The sequence below is a fragment of the Caloenas nicobarica genome, chromosome 25 (assembly GCF_036013445.1).
Source record: "Caloenas nicobarica isolate bCalNic1 chromosome 25, bCalNic1.hap1, whole genome shotgun sequence".
Classification (NCBI taxonomy): Eukaryota; Metazoa; Chordata; class Aves; order Columbiformes; family Columbidae; genus Caloenas; species Caloenas nicobarica.
Window position 1 is genome coordinate 2756929 of NC_088269.1, and position 19817 is coordinate 2776745.

The 19817-nt window shown below is 45.5% G+C and overlaps 1 protein-coding gene across 1 annotated transcript in view; it reads right to left on the bottom strand.

The window, feature by feature from the left end:
* Positions 1–329: 329 nt before the first annotated feature.
* LOC135998545 (tetraspanin-15-like) overlaps positions 330–19817 on the bottom strand; it is a 39577-nt gene continuing 20089 nt past the window's right edge. The window contains exons 4-8 of the mRNA XM_065651766.1: positions 18475–18570; positions 14260–14373; positions 10176–10229; positions 9525–9641; positions 330–726 (exon numbers count right to left, since the gene is read on the bottom strand). Of these exons, the coding sequence (XP_065507838.1) occupies positions 502–726; positions 9525–9641; positions 10176–10229; positions 14260–14373; positions 18475–18570 (606 nt within the window). The 3' untranslated portion in view covers positions 330–501. The remainder of the gene's footprint in view (positions 727–9524; positions 9642–10175; positions 10230–14259; positions 14374–18474; positions 18571–19817) is intronic.

Here is a 19817-nt window from a genome sequence, read left to right on the forward strand (position 1 = left end):
CCTGGGGATTTTAATCCTGGAAAAGCCCTTTGGAAAAGCTCTGCAGAGCAATCTGCTTAGTTTTTGCCTTTAGCTGTGATTTTCTGGGGCCTGGACACACCTGGGGGCTGGGCACATTTGAGAATCTACCATAAAATCACGATTTTTCAGGAGATGGGGCTAAATATAATTATAAAGATACGCCAAAACGCTACGTCCCTCCCCATGGCCTGACTGGCACGCAGCGAGTGAGAGCGACTTTGCAAAACACAACAGAAGTCACATTTATTCCATAAAAAAACCCCAACCCCAATAAGATGTACAAACACTTCAAAATGTCAAAACAGCAAAAAAGAACCCGGGGAGCTCGTGTGCCCGCACAGTACATTGTATTTTTTATAACCCTTCCAGTGTCATTTTGCAGTTTCTCCCCAAGTACCTCCTGACCCTGAGAAGATAAATCACGTTATTTCCACGTTTGACGCCCTAAGAGCTTCGCTCCAAGCTGCTTTTCGGTCCTTCTCACACTTTGCTGCGGCGGGCGGTCCCTTCCTCCTCATCCTCGGCGCTGACGGGGACGTAACCCCCTTCCCTGGGCAGGCACCAGCACCAGCCCGCGCCGCTCAGGTCCAGCGCCCCGAAACTCAAATCCCGCGTCTCCAGGATCCTGAAGTCGACGGCATCCAGCTTGGCGTAGATCTCGTCGAGCTTCTTCCAATACAGCCAAGCCATCACGAGGCCGATCGCCTGCAAAATAATGATTAAAACCGCTATTAGTCGCATCACCCTGTCCCTGAGGGCTTTTCACAGTGACGGATGCTGTGAGCTCAACTTCCCAGTGTGGCTACAAGAAAAGAGAACGAGAATCAGTAAAAATCTGCCAAAGCAACAGGCTCGTTGCTAAACTCATTAACGGCCACGTCCGTCTCACGATTAGTCACATCAGCCCGGACAGCGGGTTGTGGATTAGTTGGACATCACCACGAGCATCGCGAAGAGAGAGGCGGAGATCCGGGCTCTGCTAAAATCAGGATATTGCTGCAAGCGTGGTGCCACACGGGTTATTGACCATCACCCTGCTGGCTGTCGGGGAATTAAAAATAAGCTTTAAATCTTCAGCAGAACTAAAAAAAAAAAAAGGCATTTTCATCAGCAAAAGATGTCAAGCACATTGCTTTGATTTCAGCTGACGTCTCCTTTCGCAGTGGCTACGATGATGAGGCGATAAAGCCGTCGCCGGGAGCTATTTGCAGACCAGGCGCTGATGAGGGACGTGGTGACAATCAGAGCGCTGGGACGGCGACAATCAGGGTGTTGGGACGGCGACAATCAGAGCACTTTCAGCACAAGCTACATATTTTGTACTAACCCTTTACCCAGCTTGACTACTGATCCTTAAAATTCAGGTTTATAAGCCCCAGATGCTTCGGGATACCACGGCATTGGCACCAGGATACGAACCGCAGCTTTATAGATATTTTCAATGCATGAGAAGGGATGGAGGAGGATGAGAGCATCTTGAGCCTCGGGGCTTTTCCTCTCATCTCTGAGGCTCGTAGTTAACGTTTTTTTTCTGTATATCCTTTCCTTGCAACAAAAAGTCAATAACTAACTCAGCTGCACCTGTATCATCCATCAGCTGGAACCTCCTGTGCTGTTGCGGCACATTGGTTTTGGAGCTGAAAAATATTATTAATCATTTCTCTGGGTCCTGATCGATCCATTAAGTGAAAGATATATGGGGGTAAGAGCAAAGGGTTGTAACGCACCTTAAATTAGGGACCATTTTATCCCATAGTGGAAAGGGGAAAGTGTTTGCTCAGAGGAGGCTGCAGGAAACAGAGGCAAAAACTCCACAGGGAAAAAGCAAATCGCATAAATTTGCCGAAAGCAAACAGACAAACACAAACATCACCGGCATGCGTTAATTTGCCTTTCGGAGCTGAAGAACGTCGCTGCCATCCTCACGAGCAGCCTGTGCCTCACACAGAAGCTGCCCCAAACCGGTTCAATATTTATTTTTCCTGCTCAAATTAACCCGGAGGTGGGTCCTGAGGGGACCCCCCAGATCGACAAGGCAGAAGGAGCAGAAAATCACGTCCCAACACGGAGAACCCTTCCCCAAAGTCCTCAGCTGGGGCTTGTCCCTGTCCCACCTTCCCGATTGCACCCACTGATTTGCAAAGAGCATCCTGCTTATTTGGCATTCCAGCTAATTATTGATAATCAGATTAATCACCCAAAGAACAGATGAGGAAGCAGCGCGGTTACAGCCAGCAGGGCTTTCCCGATTGCGGGAATTACAGAAATGCTGGATTCGCACCGTTAGGGAAAGACGACCGCAGATGCTGAAAGAAAAATCAAGTTCCAGAAACATCTCAGCATCTCCTTTTGTTATAAAACGACCCAAAATCAGGTTATCTGACAGCTCCAGTAACTTCGGCATCCGTACCTGAGTCGCTCCCCGCTGCCCTCAAAATATTCCCTGCCGTGCTGTGGATCATTGAACCATCTCAGCTGGCAGCTCCTTCCCCAGCGCTTGGAAAATGATTTCATTCTGTATATGGAGACATGTTCATCTCTGATTCAACGTGCATGAGACGCATTTTCTCCCCAAGAACGTGCGCGATGCCAAAATTAGACTCGGTCGTGTTTGGTGGAGATGCAAAAAATAACAAAATCAAAGATTTTTTCATGGAAACGCCAGCCGGGGTCCTGCTTTCTTGCCCCAAATCTGCCCGCTCTTTGGTCCCCAAAAGCTGGGATGCAGGAGGACAAGGGTGGTCGGATGATGCTCGGAGACATCTCCACCTTTCCATGAACCTCAGAGCAGCCCCCCGATGTGCATCCCGATAATAAGATTGTGATAATCCGTATTCAACAGCAAAGCCTTTAAGTATTTAAAAGTTTTTAAATACTATTTAAACGCATGTCAAGCTTTAGCATCGTTTGCTTCTATTAGGATGTCATCACTGGGCAGATTAAAATCCCGCTGCTGAAAGGACCAAGAGTGCCAAAGCCTTTGAAATGACAATTTTTCAGGCAGGCTTGTTATTTTTTCCTCCCTAAATCAAACGGGAATTCAGAACAGATTTGTGTTTACAATTGATGGAATGCAAACGGATCCAATTCTGCAAAACCAGCCAGGTCTGGGGACGTCGTCCCTCCTGCTCCTCCCGACGCAGCATCCGTGTTAAATTGGGAATTTCTCGAACAGAATAAAATTACCCCGAGTCCTTCGCTCTCCTCTGAGTTATGAACCACCTTCCATTCCAGCTCGCCTCGAAATTTCCTCTTTCGCTTAATGAAAACATAACAAGCTGTCAGGAATATAGATGCGTTCAATATCTGCAGCACCAAGGGCACCGTGTTTTCCCAAAGAAAAGAGGCTCCTAACGCGATCGCTGATTTCACTGCGGTGCGATATGAAGGAAGGCGTTATTGCAGAGGAGCGTGTTCACAAAATGTAGCAAACCGGAGGCGAAAAATACTTAAAAGCTGCTTTTCTCCCCTGGCTCGCACCCCCTCGTGATGGTATCACTGGCGAGCAACGGGGGAACTGCGTGGGAGTTACTACTTGTGGGTCATGTAAAGTTAGAAAATTGCCTTTATTTTCTGGCGTTGAGGGAAGAACAGAAACCAGGAGGGTTCCGCTCTGCTGCTTTCTGAGCTGTTTGCCACGGGATTGAACTGCACAGGGTTTGCACGGGGGTACGAGATCATCCCGTAGCTGTTTTTACAGCACGCGAGAGCAGAAAACAAATCCTTTGCGTACCGAGGGAATCAATAAAGCATCCAAGGCCCACTGGGAAATCACAATATGATTTTATCTATCTGTATAAAGATATCATTTTTGCACTGATAGCCCAACAGCAATTGGACTGCTTAGGTTGCATTTTGCTTTGCTACTGTAATTCGGTGGCACCCAAAGCCCCACAGATGATATTATTTGGGAATAAGCACGCAACCTTGCACCAGGAAGGAGATAACCTGTTGCTTTGTTGTTTTTTTAAAGCAGAATATCTAAATGCACAGCAAAATAAAAAGTGGGAGGATGTCTGCTGCCATTTCCCACCTCTCCAGCTCCTCCCAGTAGCAGCTCGATCCAAACTGGTATTTTGCACTGAAGACCAACTGCAGCTCCAGACCTTGATCTCCAGCTCTCCCTGGAAAAGCCCGGCTTAAGTCTGGCCCAAACACACCACATTTAGGGTAAGGAACTTCTACGTCTTCATTTTCAGACCAGGGATGTCTGTGAGGACCAGCCATGAATTCTCCCCATCAACCCACCCAAGCATCTAAAGAAAATTTATGTCTCTCAGACAGAAAATAAAATATCAGCACTCCAGAGCAAAAACTCGCAGGGATTTAGTCTCAGACTCCCAGGGGCTGGATGATGCTTTCAAGCCACCTGGGAGGACAAGGAAATAAAACCCATTAATCACTCACAGCTTTTCAAACCGTCGCTTTATCAAACATTTTGTTTGTTTTCCTCCTGTCCCTTCCCCAGCAAAACCACACGGGGACACGCGGCCAGGCAAAGGCAATCTGATTATTTTTTGGTTTAAGCCCCAATTATAAATGCTCATTTAATCCTAGAAGGCTCCTAGGGGTGCCTGCAAGTCCCTGCTACTGGAAGCCCCTTGAGTTTTCTCTATTTAAAAGCTCAAAAAGCAAATTAAACCCTCACTTATTTAGTTCCTGACCTGCTATTCTTTCTAGCCAATTTAGAACAGTGACACTAATCAGAGTCGGGCACTACGTTGTGATTAAGATACAGGTGTCGGTCGAATATTTAATATGGGAATTTGGGATGCTTTAATGCAACTAATGGTTATTCCTTCTCTTCTAGCACTTGAGGAAGTTAAATATATACAATATTTATAAATATATCCAAGTATTCGAGGCTACGCTCCAATTGCTGTGGTTCTGGTGCAGCATAGAAACTTCTGCCAGACACAAACCACCTATTCTTGTCTCCCATGGAGGTGCTGTAACATTTATTCCGAGGCTTTTTAGTGCTCGGCTCCATCCTTACCAAGCCCAGCTTTGCTCACTGTCTCATAGCAGCTCTGCTTGTTTTTTTGCATTTAATGCTTTTGCATTAGGAACAGATCTCATCGGGGCTGATCTGGCGGAGATTTAATTGCAATATCCTCGTTGCTTGTTGATTGATGGCTCGTCTGGCAAAAGGAAACACGCTTGGAATCAGGAATATTTTTGGAAGCAAAGGATTAAAGGGCTCAAATGCTCATTTTCACATGATTATATAAGAAAAAGGTCTGGGAAAAGCGATTTTCCCTTAGGGATGTGTCTATGCATGTGTAGATGTGACCAGTGGCTTGGTTTGGGGTGAAAACGTTGCATTTTGGGCCCTTGAAGAGCACGCAAAAGGAGCTCAGCCCCTCCAGTCGCATTTTCCCAGGCAAACAAACCTGCAAAGCTCCGTTTGGGTTTTGCTTAAACAAGGGCAAAAATCACAAGACAGAAAATAGCAACGAAACAATGCTCAAGAGCCTTCGCAGGGCGGCCGAGTGATTAACCACATAGCGCTGACAAAACCAACTCTGGCCACTGAGAAAATAAACCATCAGCCCAACAAGGGGCTTCTGCAAGCAAAACTTTCTGCAAAGAAAACCCCTTTTTGCAAAAGTTGTGTGCGCCCAGTTCCAGAGGCCTCTGCCCATTTGCGTGGTTATAAAACTGGATTCTGTTCAACGCAAGAGTTGAATTGTTTCAAGCTTTCCCTGAGTTAATCAAGTAAAAGGCAAGCATTTAACTTTTATTGGCTTTTCTTGCCATAAATTGATATTTATAGACCAGGCTTTCGGAGAGGTCATGGACTGTAGATGGAAAAATCTTTTATTCTCCTTTTCTACTACATTAAGCGCACGTCGGCTGCTGGAGAATAAACCACCTTCCAGCCCCTGGAGCAACTTGGGTATTAAAAAGCGAACAAAATACAAACTAATCTTGCAAGGAAAAAGGGAACTTTGGCAATACAAAGCCTTTTATGCAAGGAAACGTTTAACGTGACTATCACCGAGAGATGAAGATGCCAACTCGCAAAATGCACCTCGCGGGTCTAACGCCGCAGGTTTGAGGATTGAAATAGTTGATTTTCGGGATTTATACTCTTAGGAGGGAACATCTACGTCTACAATGATGCCATATTACTCCAGCTGCTCCCAATGGAGATGAAATATTAATGTGAAATGGAGGCAGCAATAATTTACCGCAGAGCTGACAGATACTAACCCTTGAGAGTGACCTTTCCGAGATTTTTTTTCCTTTTAAATTGGACTTGTGCCACTTTCTGCTTCTTTAGGATGGAGAAAAAGGGCTTTAAGAGCTTTTTCATAACTTGTTTCTACCTGATTACAGCAGCTACATCTACACTTTGCCCAGGAGGACGAAATCCCGTCGGAAAATGGGATGAAATCCCATCTGCAAGGATATGGGGATGGAGAAGTTGGAGATATTTTCACTGAAGTCAATATAAAAGTTGCTGTGTGGGCACAGCAAAGGGGAAAGAGCAACACATGAGGTTATTTGGCTTATTTTAACTACAAAAACATGATGTAAACTCCTCAGATAATCTTCCTAGAGGCAGGGAAGGGAAGGATGCAGCCCGTATAAAACAAATTGATGTGCTTTGCTGTGCCTGCTGAAAGATCTGGAGTTGCTCCATAATTAAACACAACTGGTACGAGGCCACGACGTGAATTTGCCATCGAGTGCCAGCAACTAAATTAAAACGTCTTCTTGAGAGCAATAGGAAATGCATCACAGCTTGGCCTTGGTCGGCAGCTTGGCTGAGGAGAAGGGCGAGGAGATGGAATTATTACTGAAGAATGAAACATAGGAGGGAAAAAAGAGAATTAAAAGGTATTCTGCAAAGGCAGGAAAATAATTGAGTCGGTGCGTTTATGCTTCGCTCTGAATGAAGTAAGACAAATGAACACAATGGCTTCCCCGCTCCTAAAATGGGATTATTATTTTTTTTCCCATTGCTTGATGGCTTATTGAAAAAAAAGGCAGAGACGTTCATGATTTAAGAGCAATCATAAAATGATAAACTCCCTCTGCCTTGCACCAGCGGGGAGGGAGGTTGGTTGCCACATGGGGATGTACCTGGGCAGGATTTTTCCCTGTCTCTTCACTTGTTAAATCAGTTCAAGACCCACCAGGACACAACAGATTTAGAGCTTTCCCCAAACGCAATCAGACAGACGCCTGTAGGCGTGAGAACGCAAAGCCGAGCAGCCCATCCTGCGTGATGGAAAGACAAAATTTGATGGTTTCTCACATCTGAGCGTGATGGAAAGACAAAGAGGAGAGAAATAATCAGCCGCTCACCGCAAACACTCTAAAACAGCCCAAACTTTTCTTGTGTCCTTGGTTCTGCCCCAGAAGAGCCGGTTGTTCACCCCAAATCCAAGCACAAATAGAATCAGAGAATCATTTGGGTTGGAAAAGCCTTTTGAGATCACCGAGTCCACCCATAACCCACCCTTGGCACTGCCCCATGTCCTGAGAACCTCATCTCCGTCTGTCCAACCCCTCCAGGGATAGTGACTCCAGCACTGCCCTGGGCAGCCTGTTCCAATGCCTGACAGCCCTTTGGGGAAGAAATTGTTCCCCAGATCCAACCTCAACCTCCCCTGGCGCAACTTGAGGCCATTTCCTCTGGTCCTGGCGCTTGTTCGTTGGGAGCAGAGCCCGACCCCCCCTGGCTCCAAGCCCCTTTCAGGCAGTTCAGAGCGCGATAATAGAATCATAAATAATAGAATAATCTCGGGCACTTGGATGATGAACACCAGCCGAGCTCAAACCCCGACGTTTGAGCCCCCAAGCTGCTCATCACCACAGCCGCAGCTGAAGTTTGATCCTAAGGAAAAACAAACAACACGTTGAGGAAAATTGAGCAAAACCCAAAGCTGGACTCGGGACGTGGACCACGGTCCCAACCTTCTCCCCAGAATCCTGCAAGTTTCCAACCAAGGTGGTTTGCAGCTCCACGGAGAAGAACAAGTCCTGTGCAGAACGTGACAAATTGGGCCAAAGACGGGACAGGCCAATACATTCACTCTTCCTAAAATTCAAAGAATTATCACCTCCCCATGTCAACGGTGCCAATTCTTTTCCCTTGGCTCGGCAATTTAGGGACAATATTCTCACTCATTCTGCTGACAGATGCTGGGGACGAAGCTGTTTCTGGGCTGATAGCTCCTGGCAACGCAGACGGCCATTTAGAACCTAATTCCCTCCCAAACTTGCCAGAATCAAAACCGATTTATATTTAAAACCTGGAAATCGTGAGCAGATGGGAAGAACGAGGTTCTTCATCTGAAGAGCGTTTAACGGCACGCCGGAAAAATCACAACGCTTGCTCAAAAGCACTTGATATTCATCAAGGCTCAGCAACCCTCCTCGCCAGCGCTGGTTTTGCTCCCCGTCCTTCCCAGTTAAGAGCATCACGTTGGGTTAATGGGTAACGCAACAGGCAGCTCCCGTAATGGGCTCTCAACGCCCTGCAAGGCAGATGGAAGCGGTCGCATCTCTTACGGCACCTTCTCACTCCTTTTTTGTGCCTGTTCCTGGTGGGAACACAGCAGAAAGGCTTTGGAAAAGCATCACAAACTGCTCCCCCGCCTCGGTTTTACATTTGGACCATCTGAGAGCTCAAGAGGAAAGTCCAGCCTTTGAAAAACCGGCTCAACACACCACATATTACCCCAGCAGCTTCTGCTTTATTCAGCCGCTATTCTCCCTTTCACTGCAAGCGGAAACACATCAAAAAATAAAAATAATTTCACTCCCGTTTAGATAAAACCCCATATCTGGAAAGCATCAGCAAATGCCTCCAGCAGCAAACCCAATGTTACACCCAATGAGATAAAAAGAAGGCTCCTGTTTGCGAGTCTCAAAAGGAATTAAAAACCCCGATCAAATCAACCCTAAATCTCCAAAGTTTTGTCAAAAATGATTCTGGAAAGCTCTAAGGGAGATATTCACCCCGTTGCTGGCACAATGCTGACAGTGTTGCAAAGGGGCAGCCCCAGCTGCAACCCCAAATTTCTCTCCGTATCGAGCATCTCTGATGGAGACTTTAATTACTTGTGCAAGAACGTCACTTGGATCCTCAGGCACCATTAATGGGAAACGGATTTTATGAGGCACAGCAAATCCTGCTAAACTTAAGATTATGGTAGGGGTTTTTTTAGTTAATATTTATGCTCTATTTGAAGAGAGCTGTAAAAACTAATATAAAAGGATTCGCCGTGCTAACATATGCATGCCTTGCTTTTAGATGCTATTACTTGATCAATAATTAGATTTCAGGAGCGAGTTACAAGCCAGCCAGCACCACAGTCATAAGCTTAATTCTGCTGTGGATGCTCTAGAAAGCGCTCTTGTCTTTTCCTATGCAAGACACAGATCTCTAAGTGTAAATGGAAGGGGAAAACATAAAAAATGAATTCTTTTCCTCCTCCAGTGCAACAAGAGACGCTGAGAGGACACTGGTGGGATGCGCCACGTACCTGTGGAAGCAGCAGGGAGCAAACGATGCCCAGAGTGGCCTCGAAGTTGTCTTTGAGCCACAGCCCCACGGCGTGGATGCAGCCGCGCACGTGGATCACGTCGAGCAGCTCCAGGCGCTGGAGCAGAGCGGAGAGAAGCGTCACAGTTTTCATCGAGATCTTGGGTTTTTGGGGAGATGTTATTTCTTACGTTCGCGCCTTCTTGCAAGCCGGAGTTGCACGAGAAGCGTTCGGGAATTGATTTATTGGATTGGAGCTTTCCCTGGGTTTTCTTGCCAAAAAAACGTCCCTGGGAGCTATGGGCCATATGCATGGAGATACTGCAGCTCTGCTGTGACACAGCCCCGCGGTCATGCCCGAAAGCCTCAAAAATCAGCTTCTGTCCCACCCACGAGCCTCAAAACACAGCTCCGGACCAGAATTTCCTGGGGCTGATCCAGAAAAGCCACATCAAAGCCTGCAGGGACCACCCAAACCTGTCACGACATGCCGAGATGCCAGGGAAAAGCAATAAAAATGAATTTATATCCAGCTGCAGTAACAGCCAGCCTTGAGGGGGAAGAATTTACCTGCAGATATCACGTTGATTTTAGGGGTTTTGGGGAAGGAGAAGCAAAATCTTGTGTGTACGAAGGAAAAAGCTGACGTTACCTCTTTGTTGAGTGTCCGGTATCCACACAGGGTGTTAATGACCCCTTCAGGGACCTGCGGACAGAGAATTGGCAAATAGACTTAGCTCGGAGGAAGCCGAAGGGTTTAAGATAAAAGAAATAAGAATAAAAAGGAAAGAAATTTAAGAGCTCATGCAGATATCTTGATTCAAACCTCGCTTTGCTACCACGGGCTCCTTTTTGCCCAAGCGCGATGCTGAAACCATGCACGTCAGCAAAATACTGTTTTTTTCAAATTATTTTTTTAAAAAACTTTTTCTCTTTGGTTTATGCCGTTTCAGAGGATGCTCAGGTGTCCCTAAGGCTTTTGCAATGATTTGAGCCAGGACCAGTTTCATGTCACATGAGCACTGAGCAAAACGTTCTCTTGATTTTCTCCTTGTTTAATTCCAACCACCTGTTTTAACACCTTTAGTCGTGTCTCTCCTTGATAATACAGGGAATCAAATGTATTGGGCTCTCCAGAAATCAAAGGGGTATTTCCTTGAAGTATCCCAGCACTTTGGGGAGAAACCTGAGGATTTTAGACATCCCCAAAGCTTAGATCTTTGCTGACCAACAAAAACCTTTCAAGAGCTACTGCTAATGAGAGAAATCCGGGCCGAACGCTGCTATTCAGGACTTTTATAAAATAAAATAAAACAAAATCTTATTCCTCTGCTTCTGTCAGGATGGAATGCGGTACATTTTGGGTTATAAAACTGATTATTGCTCATCCCCCCCAAAAAAGCAAAGCCAGAGAGTAATGCTGGCACATCCTGAGCTACCTGGGCACTTTGCACCTCTCGGGATCGATCTTCTGATGGGTTTTTTTGGGTTTTTTTGGCTTGTTTTATGGATCAAACAGCAGCTTCCATAACACCATGTATTTCTAATGGCGCCTTGTGCCCATAAAATAATAACGTGCTGAAATGATGACGCTCTCAGAAAGATGTTTTTGACGAGTAGTAAAAGCTCCCGGACAACAAAACAAAAACATCTTGTGCTTTGGAGGCACAGACATGAAAAAGTGAGATGTGCACATTTAGGCGCAAATTATACTTTCCTGCAAGAAATGTGCAGCTCCGGCCAGACTCCAGCGTAAAGCTGCAGCTTGTTCCTCCTGTAACTGGCAGGGAAATTATTTCGGCGATACCCAACCAAGAGCTGCTGTACCTACCATGTTACCCACAGCGCTGTTGAAAATCCCATCGCTTCAAGACACTGTTTACGAACCCAGCATCGTTAAGGAGACTAATTAGTCCCTGCGCACGTAAAACGTGGAGATCGGCAGCAAAACACCCGTCAGCGTCACTCAGAGAGATTTCAGTCAGGGTTGGGGCGGCGAAATGGGAAATATTCAGTGTCAGGAATATGCAACGTTCTTACAGTAAATGCTGTCACCTATAGTGGTGTAAAGGAAAGTGTACATGAGCAAGGATCCGTCTATTTGGTTTACATTTTAAAATAAACCATTTTTCTTGCTAGCTTTCAGTTGTCCTTGCTCTTCAGACTCACTTTCATGGATATCACAGGACTCGTGCCAGTGAAACACCATCGTTTTCTATGGGGCTCATTGTCGGAATGCATCCAGTTACGGCACAAATTCATCACCACTTTTCTTCCTTCTTGCATTAAATAACCAAGAGTATCTCGGTTGTCTCCAGTCCTGTCCATCTGTTCGAATAATTCCCTTGTATTTGGGACAAGTGTGGAATACAGAAAAGTTGAGGTTTTAGCCTTGATCGACTTTTATCAGAGTCTTGCGTGAAGAGAAGGTCAGAGCTGAATCGAAATTTCTAACAGAAAACCAGGCAGAAGCCTTTATTCTTCCAGAATGCATTTTGATGCCTTCAGGGATCACAAAGGAGACATTTAAAACCCACCGAGGGCAGAAGACTGCAAATCCTTGCACTTTTCATCCAACCAACTGCTTTTTCTCCCCCAAAATCAGTGCCAAAAGCCAGCGGTGACACTTCACAAGGGGTTCGGAGCCGCTGCGGCTGCCCGGGAGGAGGCACAAGCGCCTCAAAAACATTTAGAAAAGCACTTAGAGATAAGAATCCAACCTCACACCCTCAGGCAGGTGCATATTTGCCCATATTCCTTCTTCTTGGGGAGATTTTAAGGTCTACGACCTCAGAGATGAGACTCTTGAAACTACCCCGGGCATTTTTGGGGGATGTCCGCTCTCATTAACGCAACTCAGCCTGCCCTGGAAGGTGGAACACAAAGTTCTTGGAGAGTCTTGTAACAGAAAAAGTCTTTTCTTGGAAAGCAGGATGGTTTTATAGCTGTTTTTAATGACGAGTGGAAAACATCTTGCAACCAACCTCCTAATCCATGTTTCATGCTCCTTCCTTCAGCCAAGCTCGCTCCTATCAGCATCTTTTGTTCTTTCCACAATATTACATTTTCAAATGACATCTTCCAGCATTTCTCTACCTAAATCTCAAAGGGTTTCTAAGAGAAAATGATGCTTCTCTCTCCTTCTTTCATCCACGAAGCCACAAATCAAGAAGGAGGACACAAGAAGGGTTTCTTGCCAGTAGATTTATAACTGGTTGATATAATAAAAAGGTTTTTCAGAGCAGCGAGACCACCGTGTTCATCTCTACCAAACACAGAAATGCTCATACACATGTCCAGAGTATCACACACAGGTACCTTCTTCATCCCGAGGCACTTTCCCACCTTCTCAGCCCGCAAGGAAAACCCCTACAACAACTTCGCAATATCAGCAAATAGCTACATACAGAGATGTGCTGGAGCTTGCGGTAAATGCAATTACAAGGGGTTTGCTCTCTTGTTTAAACTAAATTTTTATTAGTTTGTTTTATGTCGCAGACAGCAGCGCACTCCCAAGGGAGCTGGCTCTCTTAATCCATTTCATGTACTATTAATATCGCATCGGGATGATTTCTTAAGCAAAAGGGCCACGTGGTGCCAAAAATCACGTCTCTGAAGAATGAGGCTACATCTATTTACCTCATTACTGCTCTCCGCAAGAACGGGTTTCATTTCTCAGGGAGATTTAGATGCGTTTGGTGAGGTCTTACATCCCATAAAACCACACTGGCTGTCACAACCGCATTCATGGGCTTTAATTCTTGAAAAGAATGTCGAGGATTTACTGTGGACTTTCCCTCTTGTCCTACGCTAGAGCATCCTCCAGACCCAGCTCGTTGCAACAGGAAGGCAAAAAGTTGCCTTATTTCTTACTTTACTATATTAATCATCTGTGATTCTTGTACCTTCAGTACCACCTGATGCACTTTTGTTTGCCAAATCGTCACCCAAAACTGTGGGGAGTGTAAAAATACTAAAAAAAGCACTTGACTCTCTCCAGCACATCCTCACTCATAACACAAGAGGACAACACATGAATTTCTAATTCCATCTTCAGGAGCTTTAAGATTCTTAATCAAGACCCTGATTAGAGATGACAACTATTTTTGCAGCTGATTTGCAAGTCAGACTTCCACGATAATTAAGACACCACAGATTTCCCTCTTTTTCCATTAAAAATCCACCAACAATACCAGACTGACAAGGCAACACTGATGCTCTGAACCCCGAGGAGGTTTTGCTCCCAGGATTATGCTTAACAAATCCTTTTTAGCAGCGTTTACAGCATTTCTGGTGCAGCGACCAGGGATATTTGTGCTTTTTTTCCCCCCTACCTTGGCCCAGCTCCTAGTGCTTTATCCACAGCGTGCGTCAGGTTGACTGAAACGAGGTGGCCGGTTGTATTAAATGAGACGGTGTCAGAGCGCTTAGCTCAGTCTCAACAGAATATTTCACGTGTTAGGTGGAAAACCAGGAATTCGGCAGCTCTAACAACTCCTCATCATGATACAAACGCAATTAATAGTGCAGGGCTTTGGTATTTATTCTACGTTACGATGACTAAAATACAGTGCAGCCCATATATATATATTTAGTTTCTTTAGTGTCTCAAGCCACTTTGCAGTGTACAAGAAACCCTATAGCGCAGAAATACGCAATAATAACCACCTGGAAGAGGGGGTTTTGCTGAAATATTGAGGGAAATAAAGGCACTTTTTGTGGTTTGCCCGCCTTACCTTCCTGATGCAGCAGGTGTAGGGCACCCCGCACGCCAGAGGCCCGCTGCCGTTGCACCAGTGGTATTGGTTCACCGCCCAGTCCCGGTACTCGTCACCACCGCAGCAAGAAAACTGAAAAAAAAAGAAGAAAAGACAATGAGATGAGCAGCTGAACAAACCTCGACATCTCCGGCTCCCCTCCAGCCCTGCCCTGAATCTCTTTAAAACACCAGCACTGAGAACCCTGATTATTTTCTGCTTTCCAGGACCCTAAATAGAAGTTGATGACACCACGTTAAAAAAGAAAAGGGGATGTTTAACCCCATTTCGCCCCATTTTCGAGGCGTGCGGCAGCGATGGATGCAGACACACGTGTATCGGAGGCATCCTTGCTTTCACGAGCCCAGGGAAGCTGAGGCTCATTCAGGCTTCACTGATTTAATTACAGGTGATTAATCCATCCCGTTTGCGAGAGGCGGCTCTTTCTGCACCTCAAATTAATGTATTTCTTGGCTCTTGAAGGCAGCTCGGTTCATCGGTGCCGTTCGACAAGATGCTAATAAGGCAGCGCAGTCTAACAGGGATTTCTCTTCCCGTCAAGTTAAATTAGAGATCAAATGCTACAGCTACAAAGGAGAAAAAAACCTGCTTTTTTTCCCCTTCTTTTCACACAATGGGAAGAAAAAAAAGTTTAATGAAAGTCATTTTCTGTTCCCAGCAGAACAAAAGTGGGCTTATTATATACCGACTCATCCCTTCTCTTGGTAAACAAGATTGAATCTTTATATTTTTCCCCCAGAGAGAAAAGCCTGAAGTGGGCAGGAGGGGTGTGTGTGCTTGGGAAGACACAAAAAACCAGGTTTTCCCCGTTTTTTTAAGCACCGCACCTTCGAGGGGCAGTTTTGGGGAGAGGTTTAACCCTGTGAGCATCTGCTTACAGGTTTACAACCCACAGATTTACAACTATTTTCTAACTTCCTACCTTGAATTCCTCTATTGCTTTTAATCCTACCCCATCAGTGAGGGAGAGCAAAAGTTGCCCAGAAATAGGAGAAAACCACCCAAAGGGATGTTGGCTGTTGCTACCGACTGGATATTCTTATGCTGCAAAGAAGTTTTTTTTCCATTTGCTTTTACAGCTGCAAAAATTGGTACAAAATCCTTATAATGAGGGTTACTCACTGCCGGGAAGCCTCACCGGAGTGTTTTCTCCTCTGCAAAGAGAGGTTTAGCTCAAAATAATGTTGTGTCTGGATTTATTTCTCATAAGCTGAGACAGATTTTAGTGTAAGTTTTAATTTCACGTGGGCTCCCGGGGCTCAGAGAAGCATAACGAGCGGAAAAACCAAGGAGAGCCCGTGGAAAGAGGTCGTATCCAAAGAGCCCTCAGTGTTGAGAACCATCACCTGCAAGATGTGGGCTCATTACAGCTAAAACCATCGTCCCCGAAGCAACATAGTGCTGAAAACTGCCTTTAATCTTCACCGAGAAGAAAGGAGAAGGTTTGCAAGCAAACCAAGCTCCCTCCCAGCCTTCCTTTGAGTTTGGAGCTACTCGGGTTTGAGCAAGAACCGCAGGCCCGGCAGCTCTTTGAAATTCAAATCTTGCGCTCAGCAAAGCGGGTTGAACTCTCCTCTTCCACTTGCGCTCAGCAAGCCATTAAAATAGATATGGCGAGTTAGTGGCTTGGGGCAAATCTGAGTTTTTCAGTCCTCGGTGTCTCCGGCCTCAAGTCCAGGGGCTGCAAAGGGCAGGAGTTCAGCAAAGACGAGCGGTACAAACATATAAGTATTATTTTCTTTAGGGCAATTTCCTTCCATTTCTACTTGCTCACAGGCAGCCAGAGCGAGTAGGTGTTGACAGGTAAAACCGCGTAATTTGCACCACCAGGTAATGTAAAATATGACACTTCGGGCCATAATTACTTATTATTTTTACTGTGTGATCCTGGTTTAAGGGTGTGAAGGCAGTTGGCCGCAGTTTAAAGCAGCACTTGAGAGAGGGTTTAAGCAAAATTCAAATCCTAAGGGGCGTAGCGTGGTTTGGCCTGACCTAAATAAGCCACATGCCAGTTAGACGACGTCTTTAATGGGGAAAATGGCAAGAAAAACCACTAATGATGACAACAGGCTGCTCTGAGCTTGTGTTTTATCAAAAAAAAAGCAGGTCTGAGTGCGATCCTTCCAGACTGACAGCAAGTTCTCATCATTCCAAAGTGAACCAAGCTGCTCAGGTCTCAAAAAAACCCAATTTCCCTTCTCTCCAAAGCTCCTACACTCAAGACAAAGCTACTCTGCATTTCCAGCGCTGACATTGCTGCTGTTCTTGGTTTGGAAATCGGACGCTACTATAAAAGCTCAGACCAACGAGCTGCATGTTCTTGCAAAGCTTGAGATCAAATGTGCAGATGTTAAAGACTTAACAACACTATAAATGGCCACAACTTCTTTTAGTACAGCGAGAGACTTTGAGATTAACATCTCCCCCTGAAAACTTTTAATAAGAAGCCAAGTGAAGAAGTAGACAGGGAAAAAATGTCGTAAAACCAGGGTGAGATTATATGATAAGCGCCTCATCTTTGCTTGTTTGCAGATAGAGAAACATTTCCCGCAAACGCATCTGATCTTCTGGAGATTTGTGGTGTGACCTCCTTGCCGAGGCTCGTTGGGGATGGATCCAACATCCATTTATCATTCACACACACAGGTCTGAATTACAGCATTCTCTTAGAGAGGTTGGGGTAAAACTTGAAAAAAATCCTGATCTTTCTCAGAATCCGTCGTGTCTTGAGACCTTGCGAGGGCTCCCGGGCTTATTAATGTGCTCGGCTCAGTAACGATGACTCCAAGAGTCAAAACCAGGTATTTAAGCCAAGAAAGGGGAGCGTGGAGGGCACCACCGGTCTTAAATTCCAGCTACATCAAAGAAGGAGCTTCAGAGTCTCCTTTTCTTCAAAGGGAGAGATAAGATTCACGTATTTATGAGGCTCCAACCCATGATGAAAAGAGAAATGAGGCCGAGGTGAGAACATTCAAAGTTCATCTGAGAGCAGCTTTGCTCTCCAAAAACAACCCAGGAGACATAAAATCACTGCTATTTCTCTCCTAGACCTCAAGTTTTGGGGTTTTTTCCCACTTCTTTTTATTCAACAAATGCTTTGAGCCAATTCCAATAACACAAATAACAGATAAACCAAATAACCTCACTCAAAACATGAACAAACCTCCACCCCGCGAGCTCCCAGAACGACTTCTCACCAGTGCTGGAAAACCAAACGGTAGATTAGAGCCAAACAAGCTTTTCCAGACCGGCCACACACTTAACGGTGTGGAAAATAACTTCAAATCCCCACTTTACTCGGCTTTTCCGTGTACTTGGGGGGCGCATCGTTGCTTTGCCGAAGGGCAGAGAGACAAAGGGAAACTCATCTCGCCAGGGCTCAACGGCAGGAAGTAGGAAAGTGTTTTCATTTAATTTAATATTTAGCACCTTAAAGAAACTGTGTGGTGTATATATACAAGGCAAGAGCAGCAGCATATCAAAAATTTGGTTAAAAAAGAGTTGCGAGGACGGTTTTATCGACCTGCAGGTTGGTTCAAGGACAGAGAACGGATCCTACCAAGCCCTGGCAGGTTCGGAGCGTTAGATATGGCACAAAATATTCAACCATGCACCTAAAATAATTAAAGCAGATTATGCCAAGGCTCATATTGGACTGGACGTAGCTCTCGCCAGTCCCAGGAGCAGCTTATCTACAATTTTCCTGTCGAGTCAAGGGCTTGGCCATCAATTCATGACACGTCAAGTGAAGGGACTTAACTAAGGTGCTTATCTAAGGATCTTGGCAGCCCTGAAGAAGCTTTAGCACATGTTATTTTATTCCACCTGTGCAGGTTGGGGTAGTTATCAAAAAGTTTCCAGGCCTTAGGCACCTGTTTCCCATCAATATTGGGAAATATAAATATCCTGGTGCGGTTCACGCCATGCTGTGGAGCAGAAGATGCGATTTGCAGGGCAGAAAAACTCACCGCAAAGCCCTGCTTGGAGAGCAACACAACGGGAAACTGAGCAAAACGAGCAGGGCAAAACAAGAAACATCGAGATATTCAAGATAGATCGAGAAAGGCACCCTAGGGATGGGAATAAACTCTAAAAATATGGGAAAAGTAATGCTGCTGCTTCAATGAGGCACAACGTCGCTCCCCGATGCCGCCACCCCCCCCAAAACCGAACCTTTTCTTGTACAAAATCCAAGATGTTCTTGAAGTCCAGGTCATCGTAATAGTGTCTGATGCCCTCTTGGATGTTGGAGTGGAAAACAGCATTCATCTGGGGATGGAAAAAAAAAAAAAAAAGAAAAATCACACCTTGAACGTGGAAAAGGCACCAGGAAAATATCGCAAAATGTGAAAATTTTGTCATAGTGTTACCAGGTGTTACCAGAGTAAGAATCTAACCTGCATGCCGGCACAAACCTACTTCTTGGGGCAAAATTCACTATTTTTGAGCTCCCAGGGTTAGCAGCTGTTTCTCGCACATACTTTCTTTACCCACCCAATTTTTCCTACACGCTGCACATTAAATTTAATTATTAGAGTAAGTTCTTCAAAAGCTCCCTCCAGCTTTCCAATAACGTGATTTTAACCCCTGGCAGGGGGGTTTCTGCTGCATTAGGAGGTGAAATATTCTGTGGTGCCAATATTGTGTGATTTATCGGCAGGATGAGCCAAAAGCCGGAGCAGAGACCTCATCAGAGCCCCCAGTTGCTCCTAATCCCAACAAATCACTCAGCAATTCCATCCTGACCCGAAAAAGGGACGGTGCGGCCGGGCTGGGGCTGCTCCCTCAGCCGTATCTCCGAGGACACTTTGACACTTCGCATTAAACACTAATTGAATCAAAAATATACTTTACAGACGCCTGGGAAGGTTATTAAGCGAGCGGAGGCTCGAAATGTCCTATGCAGAGCCCGGCGCGAGTTTGCAGCTTCACTCCTGACAAGCTGCCAGGGAGAAATATTAATGAAGGAAAAAGGAACTTTTTTCTGAGTTAGAAGCAGGGGGAAGGGGAGGAAGAAAATGTTATTTTTCATAGTTCACTCTGACATGAAAATTAGAGGTTGGGTAAACGGGGAACAGGGAGAAGAACGCAAAAGAAAGAGAAATGAAGGCGCGTCAGAGCGGCAAACAAAGGCTGTGCCAGTGAGGGGGACTGGAAAACCTCGAAGAAATCGCTCAGGTGGAAGTTTATTAAAATGTTCATTCCCAGTTTGCCCAGCGCTACGACCAACACGACAGGCAACGCTCGAGTTTTACCCTTTTCTGCTTGTTTTCCCCCAGATTCTGTTGCCACCTGAGAAGACGCCAGCCCAGAGGCAGCCGCTGTAATTAAATCTTGATTTTAAGGTGGGAGATAAATGTCGGTGGGTTAAATCATTATGTTCTGGTTATGAGACCTCTTCACTCCCTTCCCTTCAAAGATGCCAAACTCGTTATCTCTGATAACCTCCAGAAAACCATTTGCATATCAATAGAGCCCATTTTAATATTCAGTAGCTTCGAGGCCACTAAATTCAT